General features: G+C 39.8%; 1 protein-coding gene across 2 annotated transcripts in view; it reads right to left on the bottom strand.

The window, feature by feature from the left end:
• Window positions 1-13,595, bottom strand: part of Chd2 (chromodomain helicase DNA binding protein 2) — a 116,844-nt gene that overhangs the window by 59,170 nt on the left and 44,079 nt on the right. For both annotated transcript variants that reach the window (XM_059272984.1, XM_059272979.1), the window contains 5 exons: window positions 13,349-13,473; window positions 9,418-9,634; window positions 6,473-6,562; window positions 5,605-5,795; window positions 497-685 (listed from right to left, as the gene is read on the bottom strand). In XM_059272984.1, coding sequence (XP_059128967.1) covers window positions 497-685; window positions 5,605-5,795; window positions 6,473-6,562; window positions 9,418-9,634; window positions 13,349-13,473 — 812 coding nt within the window. The remainder of the gene's footprint in view (window positions 1-496; window positions 686-5,604; window positions 5,796-6,472; window positions 6,563-9,417; window positions 9,635-13,348; window positions 13,474-13,595) is intronic.

Below are 13,595 nucleotides of genomic sequence, written 5' to 3'. Positions count from 1 at the left end.
AAATAAATCCCTCCCCCAAAATGTTTTGATTGACAAACTCCGGGTCATTTATGTAAGAGAAAGTACTGTGTAAATTCTCACTTATGCAAATAAAAACAACTTCCCCTTTTTTTCTAATTGATTATGAATTACAACTTAATTCTGTGTTGAGTCTATGAACAAAGCTCAGTTGTTATCTAGCCAGCCCAAGGCTGAAGTCCAATTCCTACTGCTCTAAGAAAGCAAAGCTTAGGGCTAGGCCTGGTATTCTGAAGGCAGGTGGAACTCTGAGTTCAAGACCAGGTAGAGTTACATAGAGAGGCCCTGCCTCAAAAAAACAAAATAAAAAAATAGAAAACTTTACTCTTGAGCACCTGACAAGATCTGCAAGGTTCCAGGCTTAATTAAAAAAACAAAGACAAAAACAAACAAACAAACAAACCAAACTATGTTCAGATTTTACTTTTTCAAAGGCACGGATTACTTATGAATTATTTACCTCAGGGCAGGAACTTACTTATAATACTGTTTCTGAAGGGCTGACATCTCCACCCTGAGAATCTGCTCCACTTTGGCAGGAAGGGATTTCTCCACATCTTTTTTGACTCTCCGAAGAAGGAAAGGCTCTAGAACCTTATGAAGACTCTGATAACCATTCTCTCTCCCCTTTCCATGGTCTTCTTCAAAATCTTCCCAGAACTCAAACCTATAGATGAAATTGTCACCATTAGTTACCCACAGGGAAGAGGATTTTCAAAACAAAATAAGAACTGAACTAGGGGTGGGGTGGCTTTGAGGGGATTAAAAAAACAACAACTTTCAATCCCTCCTACAAGGAAAGGCAAAACTTGTCCATCCCTGAATCTTCAGTAAAAGAGAAGGGAATGAGTACAATGTAAGTCTAAAATTTCACAAAGGGACCAGGTGGCTCCGCAGGTGGACACTGGCCCTGACAAGAGAAAGGGGGCTGAGCACAGCACTCATCGCTGTCTGTGTCCTGTTGATGCAGTGTGATCAGCTGCTTCACGCTGCAGCCACAGCGGCTTCCCTGCCACAATGGGCTGCGTACTAGAATTGTAAGCACCATCATCCCTCTCTGAAGCTGCTTTTGTCAGGTATGGGAAACTGGGTAAAGTAGCAGATACAGCCCCTACTGACTGTGACCTCCAGGGAAGGACAGAGGGACCAGTGAGCTGACGGGACAAAGAACAGCAATGAGAAAGGACACGCAGGCAGCAAATAATGGAAAGCTAGCAGCCGGGACTCTAAATCGTGCTGCCCAGTCGATGGTGACCCCCTTCTTCCCAAGGGAGACACCGGTAACGTCTGCAGACATTTTTAGTTGTGACAACTGCCTGGAGTGGGTAGAAGCCAAGAATGGTGCTAGATTTCCCACAAGGAAAATGACACGAGGCAGCTGGGGTGGGGGTGGGGGTGTCCAAGCCAACCCAAAGATGAGAAGCCCAGCACTATGAGACAGCCCTGTATGCAGGGGTGAGGAAGAACTCTCCTCCCAGAAAGATACTGTGGTGAGGAAGGGAGAGAGAAGAGCAGGAGGGAAGAAAGGAGAGAGTAAAATGGGAGGGAAGAGAAGAGGGGGAAGGCAGGGGAAGGGAAGGAAGAGAAGAAGGAAAGAGGGTCAGCCCAACTGCGACCTGCTCAAGCAACCACTGTAGTGAAGCTAGCTCAGTCACAATGGTAGTGTGTCTCAATCCATCATCAGAAGATCGTAAACATTCTCACAAATAAAAATGTTTTTTAAAAGACCAGCAGTAAATAAAGACAATAAATGTGCCGCCTATAGGTCTGCCTTACAAGAAAAACTAAAGTTAGCCCTCTGAGCGAAAAGAAAACCCTCCACAGAAACCTCAATCCACAGGAAGAAATAAAGATCATCTGGAAATGATAAAATACATGTTATCTTTCTCTTTTCAATGTTTCCTTAAAAAGCAATAATTCTCCTGTTGTATTCTTGAGTTTATAACATAATGAGAATTTAAAGTAGAGCCATTGTGGAACAAAGTTGTTATACTTTTTAAGAATTAAGTTGGCATTAACCTAAAGATTAGGCTAAAATACAAAATCCCTAGAGAATCCAAGAATAAATCATTTTAAAATAGTAACATTAACAAAGGAATGAAATAGTACACTAAAAATATAAATACTAAGCAAGGCAGTAAAGGAGAAATAGGAAGAAACATGAAAACAAGGAGTCAAGTGACAGATACGGGTTCAACCATATCTTATTTATGTCCAAGAACTGCCTCAACCTAATCAAAATGTCAAAAAACAAAGACCTGTATGGAATGTTCGCTTCCACCAATTCTATTCAACACGGACATTCTACAGTATATTAAGTAAGGCAAGATATAAAAAGCATTCACATAAAAAAGACACTTAAAAACCTGTACCTGCAGAAATATGGTCCCCTAAGTAAAAATACAAAGAAAATCGGTAACACAAAAAAGTTATAGGGGCCAATTTATGAGTATCAGATAAATATGTAACACTCAAACTAGTTCTACATTCAACTGTAGCTCTATATCCTAAGTATAGCTCTAGACTCTCACCCCAGCTCTGTACTCAACCAGAGCTGTAGATAGTGGTTCTCAACCTTCCTAATGCTGCAACCCTTTAATACAGTTCCTTATGCTGTGGTGACCCCCAACCATAAAATCATTGTGGTTTCTACTTCATAACTGTACTTTTGCTATTATGAATCATAATGTAAATAGTTGTGTTTTTAATGTAAATAGCTACTTCATAACTATAATTTTGCTATGGTGCGACTCATAATGTAAATAGTTGTGTTTTTAATGTAAATAACTGGGTTTTCTGATGGTCTTAGGCAACCCATCGAAGGGTCATTCAACCCCTAAAGGCTCTTGACCCACAGTTTGAAAACCACTGCTTTAGTCTCTGTAGCTCTAGACTCAACTGTAGCTCTAGACTCTTAACTGCAGTTCTCTCTAAGTGTAGCTCTAGACTCTAGTACAGAATAAAAATGAGATGAAGAGAACAGGGTAAGAGGACTCAGGATGTACGGCGAGCTCACTCAACAGCAAAAGGGCTTCATCCCCAGCATCTTACTGAAACAACTAAACATCCTAAAATGTAATCAAAATTTAAAAAGTAAATTCAACAGAAGAAGCTTAAGACTGTAACAATGAACCTACTAAACACTACTGAGAAAAATTACACAGCTAAATAAATAGAGAAAACCTTCTTGGGCCATGAAAGACTTCGTTATTATTGATTAACAACAATCCCTTAACTGATATGTAAGATTCACTGCAATCCCAACAAAATTGAGCTGATCCTGAAATAGGAATGCAAAGCCTTTACAAGTAGACAAAATGTTCTGAGAAAGAATGAAACCGATCCTTACACTTCTCCATGTTAAAAACTAATCGGAAGTAGACACTCAAGACAGCTGTGTAGACATACGGAGTCTTCACTGTGCAGGACTGACAGACCAGAAGCAAATCCTTTCTGTCTCCACTAAGATTTCAACAGAAGATGCTGTCTTCAACAATGATGCTGGAACAACTTTCTGAATTCCTCAGTGAAGAAAAATGAATCACATTTCATATCCTCACACTTCATATACTAAATGTCTCAAAATAAAATAGACACCTAATGTGACAGCTAAAATTTCTAGAACAAAAATGTCGTCATGGCCCGTGGCTAGGCCTATCTGTTTTAGACATGCCACACAAAAAATAATTTGATAATGCCAGGCAGTAGTGGTGCAAGCCTTTATTAATCCCAGTATTTGGGAGGCAGAATCAGGAGGATCTCTGTGAGTTCGAGGCTAGCCTGGTCTACAGAGCGACATAGAGGACTGGTAACAAAACAACACAGAGAAACCTTGTCTTGGAGGTTGTGTGTGGCGAGGGGGAGACATGACACTTGGTAAATTATAGCTGTAAATTAAAATTTGGCTCTTCAAAAGATAATATGAAAATAAAAGTCAATCATATACTTTATTTATATAGAAGTGCTTTATTGAGAGCACTTGTATCCAGAGTGTTTTTAAAGAAATAAATTGTTCAACCCATATATTGACAATTCAATTTTTAAAAGCTGAAGCAATGCTTTTAAAATTCTATTTATCTTTATTTTATGTTTATAAGTGTTTGCCAGCATGTATGTTAATGTACCAAGTACATGCATTGCCTGCAGAGGCTAAAAGAGGATTTCAGATTTCCTAGAACTAGAGTTATAGACAGTTGTGAGCCGCCACAGTGTTTAGGAAATGAACCCAGATCCTCCCAAGAGCAAGTGCTCTTAACCACTGAGCCAGCTCATTAGCTTGAATCTAATTTTCTTAACAGCAAAAGATCTGAATAAATATTGCACTAAAGAAGCCCAAAAGGTCAAAGAGAAAATGAGAAGATGCTCAACATCCTTAGTCATTATAAAGACAAGTAAATTACAAATCATTTACCTGTCGATTACACATTAGTAATTAAACTGCTTACTGTATGTCAGTTGCTGTTCCAGGTAATGGGAACCAATGATGAGTAACAACCGAGACCCCCTAGTATTCTCACATGCCTAATTTAGTGCTAGGAGACACAGAGGTGCTATGCAGCAAAGCAAACAGGGAGGGAGAAGAGGATATGAAAGGAGGTGGCTGCCTTGTAAAAATAAGGAGAAGGAGCGTTCCAGACAAGACAGAGTAGGAATGGAACAAGATGTGGAAGGGACAGAAAGATGGCCAGGACAGCTGATACATGATGAGTAATGGAACAAGTGGTAGAGTCAGTATGAGCCAGGATCCAGCTCAGTACAGTCTTCCACACTAGAGAAAGGAATTCAGATTTCATCTAAGCTGTCACTGAGAACCACCAGATCATTTTACGACTGTGGAATGAATATATATACTATGTATCTAACCTATACAATTTATCTAGTAGAGATAAGCCAAAGTTCTGTAAGAAGCAAGCTGATCTGAATAAGAACTAAAACTGATGTTTCTATTAGCAAAGACTGTGTTTAAGGCATTTCAGATTATGTACATCATATACTTCACTCATGTCACTGAGGTTTGGTTTGGTTTTATGTTTTTTGAGCCAGAGTTACATGGAGCTTAGAGTAGCCTTAAACTTACTATGTAGCTGGCATTGGATTCCTAATCCTCCTGCCTCAACCTCCCAAGTGCTGGGATTGGTTATAAGAAGCATCTCTACCCCACCTTACTCTCATATGTCTTAATAATTATTCCCAAAATGCTTTAACTAATTCAAACCTTTGCTAGACAATTATATACTCCTCCTCAAACAGCTAATTTCTTTAGTTTCTATCACTCTATTATGCAAGACTTTAATACAGTTGCTTCTGTCACAAGTGAATATCTTGCCTTCCCTACGCCATCAGTTTTGCTAAGTCTATTAAGAACATCAAAAAGTTGCCAGACATGGTGGTGTAGACTTTAATGCCAGCACGTGGGAGGCAGAGGCAAGCAGATCTTTTATGATATAGATGTCAACCTGGTCTACATAGTTAGTTCCAAGCTAGCCAAGACTACATGAGACCCTTTCTCAAAAATACAAAAAAAGGGGGAAATATTTGCATATCAGACATTCTAGCACCTTTTGAAACAAACAGGAAGGAGCTTACTTCTCCGGCATAATAAAGTGCAGCAAAGACCAAAGTTCCTTCAGGGAATTCTGAAGAGGGGTGCCCGTGATCAGTAGCCTATGGCTGGACTTGAAATCAATCAGAGTTTTATACAATAAAGAGTCATCATTCTTCAACCGATGGGCTTCATCTACTCCCAGGAAGGCCCAGTTAATACTGCCCAGCACGGTCTAAAGTGAAAAACAAACAGAATGAGCCACCAGGTCAGAAGGGGACCCACAGTGCTTGCACATTAAATCATTTCTGAATACATATCATCACAAAGATACACAGGTAGACACATTTATTCTTCACCAATTTAATATATATTAGGCTTCTTTGCTTGATCTACCAATGGCCAGATTCAAGAGTACCTCATCATCTAAACTATAAGTGAATCTCTCATAGAAGCCACTACTGCAAGCTCTGCAAGAGGAGGAAAACTGCTATGCTGAACAAAAACTGAAACAAAACTTCATGGGATTCTGTCTTTGCAAGATGTTTTTCTTGCCTATTTGCCACCCCAACCTTGAGACACAGGAAACACAAAACCACCACACTGAATAGCAAAGCACTTATCACTTAGGAACTTTAGAAAAAGCTCTCCAGTAGTGCACTGCACAATACCCCAGTGCAATCTCAATACCCTTTCCTCCTGCTCAACCCAACTGGACTAAGGCAACCTGAGCTCCCAGTCCACTGTGAGGGTTGTCTTCTACTTACAATTTTATATTGAGGAATATTTTAAGTTTGTTTGCTTGGCTTTTTAAACAAAGCAAGAATTACATGACAAGGAGGAAGCACAGTCCCCACTACTGAAATAGGATACACATGGACAAGACTTAACTTTTTATTACTAATTACACACCTTATCTTTTAAGAGGATCTCGTATGTTGTTATAAGTGCATTGAACTTCAACCTTTTGGTTTGAGAATGAATCCACTCATATTCCCTTATCTACAAGAAAAAAAAAGTAATTAAGACACAATATCTACTTCCAAATTTTTGTAACAAGTCTTTTAATAGATACAATAAAAATGACAAAAAAAAAAAAAAGTCTCACAAGAATTAAATGAACAGCCTATGCACTATAAAGAGACTTAACCCAAGCACAGAACACTGAGTCAGAATCAAAAGCAGGAAAAACTTTATTGTCATTGCAAATGAACCAACCCTCCCCCAAAGATCTGATGAGTGTGCAGCATTTACCAGCAATTAAACTCCAGGAACGTGTCGGGCATGGTGTAACATGCTTTTAATCCAAACATTTAACAGTTTGTAGAGACAGGCGGATCTCTGTGAGTTCAAGACCAACCTAGTCTACAAAGTAAGTTCCAGGACAGACAGGGCTGTTACACAGAGAAACGTTGTCTCGAGAAAAACCAAATGAACAAAAAAAATTGGGGGACTTGAACTAAATAAAGGGTTTCCCAGCCCTTTAAATTGTTCTTAAGGAAATGAAATTACCATTATTCTTTGCATACGGTAATATTTATTGAGAAGTAACAAATTATAATCAGTAGGTTGGCCAGAAATTTCATTAATCATAATCAACAGATATATCCCCCAAGAAAAGGATTTTTTTTTTTTAATCTTATGTACATTGATGTTTTACCATGGGTGACATATCCCTTGGAACTGAAATTACAGGGAGTTGAGAGCTGCCATGTGGGTGCTGGGAATTGAACCCGGGTCCTCTGGAAGAGGAGTCAATACTCTTAACCACTGAGCCATCTCTCCAGCCCTTTTTTTTATTTAAAGAAAAGGAATTTTGCAGAGTGAAAATATAACTTAATGTAAGTAGAAAATATTGAGGATGGGAAGAAACTGGAAAATTAATGAATGCATACTGAAACATGACCAGAAACTCTGCAAATACAATGACTACTAACAAAGTTCCTACGGTTTGTTGACTTAGAAAACAGAAATCAAGACAATGAGTAAGGTGCTTACCACCAAAGACTAAAGAGAAGGAGTACTAATTACATGGCATAAAGCAAAATCCCTGCTTGCTTTCTCCTTTAAAAACTAACAAATTAACGGAACTAAGAACTGCTGTAGTCTTAGAAATAAATAGTCTTAGAAAGTCAAATTTATGGCAATGAAAACTAATATTCTTTATAATCAGATTTTTTTTTTTTTTTTTTGGTTTTTCGAGACAGGGTTTCTCTGTGTAACTTTGCGCCTTTTCCTGGAACTCACTTGGTAGCCCAGGCTGGCCTCGAACTCACAGGGATCCGCCTGGCTCTGCCTCCCCGAGTGCTGGGATTAAAGGCGTGCGCCACCAACGCCCGGCTATAATCAGATAATTTTTTCATTTTGTTTTGCTTGCAGGGCTGGCAATCAAACCCAGGGTCTAGCATGCTAGGGTCTATCACAGAGCTACAGCTTCAACCCAACCACGTCAGATCATTTTAATGACAGCATTTAATAAAAACAAGTTTGAATCCATGAAAACGTGTTTAGAGCAGTTATCTAAAATTTCGAAGATTCCTGGTGACCCACTCTTACTACAAGCAATCTCCAAAAAACATGTTAACACAGAAGGGCATGAGAGCCGAACTCCCGACTTGTGTCTGGTGAGCTGAGTTCCAGTTCTGCCATTATAGCCATCTAAAAACAAGGACTAGCCAGGCGGTGGTGGCGCACGCCTTTAATCCCAGCACTCGGGAGGCAGAGCCAGGCGGATCTCTGTGAGTTCGAGGCCAGCCTGGGCTACCAAGTGAGTTCCAGGAAAGGCGCAAAGCTACACAGAGAAACCCTGTCTCGAAAAACCAAAAAAAATAAAATAAAGTAAATAAATAAATAAATAAAAACAAGGACTAGACAGACACCCTAAATAGTTATCTTTAGCAGGCTGTCAGATATTTGCTGCCATCAATTTTGAAGACTACCACAAAGGTTACAGGGACACACATAAAAGCACCCAGCAAAAGAACTAACACACAGTATGTACTCAAAAAAAAAAAAAAAATTTCTCAAAAAATGTTTTTATAAACAAAGACAAATTTACATCACTGTGTGTTAATTTCATGATGCTCAAGTCAATATTTCATACCAAATAATTCTCTTTTCTGCAGCCCTAGAAATGTATTGTTTTCCTTTATTTTTATTTCTTTCTTGTAAGTTATGAAACTGTTTTAAGAGATTGGGAAATAAATTCTAAGAATTCAAGTCTTCCTAATAACATTTTGGGTAAGACAGCAAAGATATTAATTTTCCATAAGGAAAGGTAATCTTAAAGATAAAGATCAAACTAGTAGTGGTAATGCATGCCAATAATCATAGCTCTCAGGGGGCTGAGGCAGGTAGATGGCCACGAGTTGGAGGCTACTCTAAGCTACACAGTGAGACACTAGGAGGGAAAGAAGGAGGCAAGAGAAAATAGTGCAATCCAACTAAGAAATTCTCACGCAATTATTGCTGATTTAAAACTCAGTAGTATACACCTTGTTCAATGTTTTAAAGAATATATGAATTGCATTTTGACAGACCTCCAAGTACTGAGCCCATAGTACACAGCGTGTGAATGGTTTTTGTGGTTTGTTTGTTTTTTTCCCCGAAACATGGTTTCTCTGTGTAATAGCTCTGGCTGTCCTGGAACTTGCTCTTTAGACCAGGCTGGCCTCAAACTCAGAGATCCAACTGCCTATGCCTCCCAGTGCTGGGATTAAAGGGGTGCACCATCACTGCCCGGTGTGTGTGAATGATTTTACTCAAGAGTTTACTAATACATCTATAAAACATTATCAGCCAATTTCTAAAATACATTTTTAACACACATGCTACTTCAACTTTTTTTGTTTACATACCGTATTTCTGCTCATCAGGTCACCTATATAAACCACTACATTAATCTCTGGTGCCCAGATTTCAAACTCCCTCTGCCATGAAGTGAGGGTGGATAAGGGGACGACTATAAGAAAGGGTCCATAGAGCTGGTGCTGGTGGAACAGGTAGGAGAGAAATGATATGGTCTGGATGGTCTTTCCTAGGCCCATTTCATCAGCAAGGATTACACTGTTACTTCTGCAATAAGAAAAAAATACAAAGTAATTATTAGTTCATGAGAAAAACATTATGTGCACAAATAACACACTTGACAGTATCAGCAGAGAAAGGCATCAGATTGACACTTCAATGAACTTCTTCTCATCTTCAATGACTTAAGCCTCCTAAATAAGGAAGAAAGCAGAAGACAGAAAGAGCAGACCAGGCAAATCGATCTGGAAGTCTACTCAAGATTTAGATTACACAAGGCTCCTCTAATTGTTTCTATCTTACAAATGAGGCTCTGAATTACACTGTCTTCCATGGGCTACCCCTTCTAACGAGAAGACAGGTTTTATCACAGATGCACACAAGCATATAGCCTTGGGTTCATCAATATACAAAACAAGTAAACTAGCTATGCTGCTGGAGACTATATCCCAACAGTCATGTGCCTTTGCTCAAATTGCCTTCCCCATTCCACTGCATTCCACTTGACTGTCCAATACCACATCTACTATGTAAAGGGCTTGGTTTTTGTTTGTTTGTAGTGCTAGAGACAGAGCAGGGTCTTATATGTTCTAGCAAAGGAGATCTGTTTTAAAATGTTTCATACTCAAGAACGAGTGCAGGATTCTGAGGGGTTTGTTTTAGTTTTTGTTGTTTTGTTTTTATGAAGCAGAGTCCCACTATGTTGGTGGGGTTGATCTGGAATTTGCAATCTTCCTGCCTCTGCCTTGAAGAGCTAGTAGGAGAGGATTCTGTACATTCAACCTCTGCAAGTGTTCAAGTGCAGTTTAAGAAAGAATGTACTGGTCTACAGAGTGAGTTCCAGGAAAGGCGCAAAGCTACACAGAGAAACCTGTCTCGAAAAACCAAAAAAAAAAGAAAAAGAATGTACTAGAAAATAGGCTGAATTTCCATGTTTGTTTTTTTAACTGTACACATGTAAAAAAAAACAAAGACAGATGAAGAAAATGACCAAAGTTAGGTAGGTATGTTTGGGAAACAGAAAGTAGCCCATGACAGAAAATTAGAAATCCATGTATGATATAGTCTGTAAACATTTTGGAAAGGTTCTTTAAGGGCCAGTGAGATGGCTCAAAGAGTAAAGGCACTTGCCACAAAAGCCTAACCACGTAAGCTCAGTCTCCAGAACCCACACGGGAAGACAGGATTCCTTTATGTCAGACATGCAGGTATATATACATAGGCAGGTACACATTCAATGTAAGCAAACTTTTAAAAGATCAATAAATAAAAATAACATGTCTGCCTTTAGCTGAGGTTATGGATTTCCCCCAGTATCAGAACTGTGGGGCTACCAAGGACCCTCACAGCTCTGAATTTGCTTGTCGTTTATGGCTTTGTGCTGTTTCTGAGTACTGTAGCTCATCTGGGTCCTTCCCAAACCAGAATATGTACATGGCCCAATCCCAGTGCCATCAACTCAGCTTGATCCCTCAGCGGCTTGCTCTCCTATGCCCTCTGCTTGCTATCTTTAACAGGGGACTACCTCCAAGCTCTCTTTCCTGCTTTCAAAGCCTGAGGAGGGGATGAAGGTGCTGATAGTCCCTCTGGGGGGCTCTGCCTAGCCTAGCTTAGAAAGAGCTGTTGGTCATTCTTCCCTTCCTTCCTACCTTTTCGGACTCTAACCCAGAAACATCTGGAAGATTTAACTGTAGTTGCTCATCATGTCTCTGCAGGTAAAGCAAACATCAGTACATCTGTTTGGAAGTAGAAGCAGCACGAGGTACAGCCAAAAAGGGCACTGTGACAGCTAGAGGCTGTTTAGGAGCTGTGGAGGTGGGACTTTGCACTACCAGGATCTTGGAATCTTGACAAGTGGGGCTTGAGGCACAGAGACTTTGGGGCATTTGTGCTCTTGTCCCTGTGCCTGGAGACACGATGCCGCCCCAGCAGCCCAGTCTTTGCTCCTTCAGCTACGCTCATGCTACCACGACTGTATGTCAACCCGAAGTCTTCCGGTGCCAAATGAACTGATGTTTATACGTATACATGCTTCACTAGTGAACCAGAACACTAAAAGTAAAATAAAAGTTAACATCTAGCTAGAAGATCAAAGCATTTAAATTGCTAAGATTGCAAGCAGATCTCTTTGGGTTTACAGAGAACCTGGTCTACATAGTGAGTTCTAAGGCAAGCCAGGGCTACATAGTGAGAATCTTTATTTAAAAAAAAAAAAAAAGCAAATATTATACAACTCTGGAGGAAGCTCATAGTGTCCTTGCTCATAAGAACCATCAATTGGGGCTGGAGAGATAGCTCACAGGTTAAGAGCACTGGCTGCTCTTCCAGAGGGCCTGGGTTCAATTTCCAGCAACCACAAGGTGGCTCACAACCATCTGTAATGAGATCTGGTGCCCTCTTCTGGTCTGTAGGCAAACATGCAGGCAGAACACTGTATATATAATATATAAATTAATCTTTAAAAAAAGAAAAAAAAAGAACCATCAATTGTAAAATGAAAAGGGACTAGCTCATACTAACTCTTTAGTTACATCTAAGTTCTTACTGATCCTTTAAAAGAATAAGACTTACTAGCTTCTGAAAGGAAAATTGTTTTTTAAAAAGTATTTGGTTTATAATTTCATACACATAATATTCTTTGATCAACCCCTCCATTTCCCTCTTATCCCATACCCCTCCGCCAAACCAAACCCCTTCTTCCGAAGTCCCCCACCCACATTCACATCTGTTTATTTGTGTCTACATGACTCCCACTGCATTGAATTAGGTTTGCCTCCAGGAGCAGGGGTGGAGGGTTAAGGAAAATCATCTTTAGCAGCCCAAATGATTGTGACCCACTTTCTCAGTCACCCAAACTGCAGCTCACACATGGACTTTTCTCCAGAGTCTTAAATACTACGTTCACCTGATAAGACAAGTACAGTAGGTAGTTGACTTGGGAAAGAGTCATTGCAGATGTGTAACTAGAGACGATCTCCTAACATTGAGGATAAACTGAATACTGTTATTTTCCAAGCTATACTTTAATTTTGAAATAAAGATATCTGCTTTACTATAAAAAATGAAGACACAAGCCAGGCATGGTGGCACACATCTTTAATCCTAGCATTCTGAAGGCAGAGGTAGGTGGATCTCTGTGAGTTCAAGGCCAGCCTGGTCTATGCAAGTTCTATGTGGTCTATGTGAGTTCCAGGACAGCCAGAGCTGTTACACATAGAAACCCAGTCTAGGGGAGAAAAAAAAAAAAAAAAAGAAGACACAAAGAAAGGGTGGGAATGGAGAGATGGCTCAGTGATTAAAAGCACTGGCTGCTCATCCAGAGGACCTGATTCAATTCCCAGCACCCACAAGGCAGACCACAACCATCTGTAACTCCAGTTCCAGGATATTGATGCCCTCTTCTGGCCTCTGCGGGTACTAGGCACACAAGTGGCGCACAGACATACATGCAAGAAAACATACTCTGTGTCTGTGTTTGTGTGTGTGTGTGTGTCTGTGTGTCCGTGTGTGTATCTGTGTGTGTGTGTGCGCGCGCGCGCACGTGCTTGTGTATAAATAAAAACTCCTTTTTTATATGTCAAAGAAATCTGTCACTAGCATTAAAAGAAGCTCTCACATGATGCATCACATAATGATAGAGGAATCACGTTTACCTTAAATCACTTAAATTCTCAAAGCCTAAATGGTCCCCAGAACTTAGCACTTAGGATAAATATAAGCCAAACACAGTAGAGAAAAATCTAGCCATTATCTTCTACCTACTTGCACCAGGAGTGAGCAAGCCAGTTGAGACCCTCTAGCTGATAGTCTCGGAGCTCCAGATTCTCCCCTCCTAAGTATGCTGGCTGCTTCTTTAAAGCTACAAATCGTGGTCTTTGCTTTAGTGCCTGAAAAACAAAAATTAACAAAACCTATGTCTTAGAACATTTTCCCTGCTCTTAAAATGCAATGTTAGCCATATTTTATATACTGTAGAACAATTTCCCTGTTCTTACATTACAATGTTAAC

Source organism: Peromyscus eremicus, chromosome 1, assembly GCF_949786415.1.
Source record: "Peromyscus eremicus chromosome 1, PerEre_H2_v1, whole genome shotgun sequence".
NCBI classification, from domain to species: domain Eukaryota; kingdom Metazoa; phylum Chordata; class Mammalia; order Rodentia; family Cricetidae; genus Peromyscus; species Peromyscus eremicus.
This window is presented reverse-complemented; position numbering and strand designations above follow the sequence as displayed.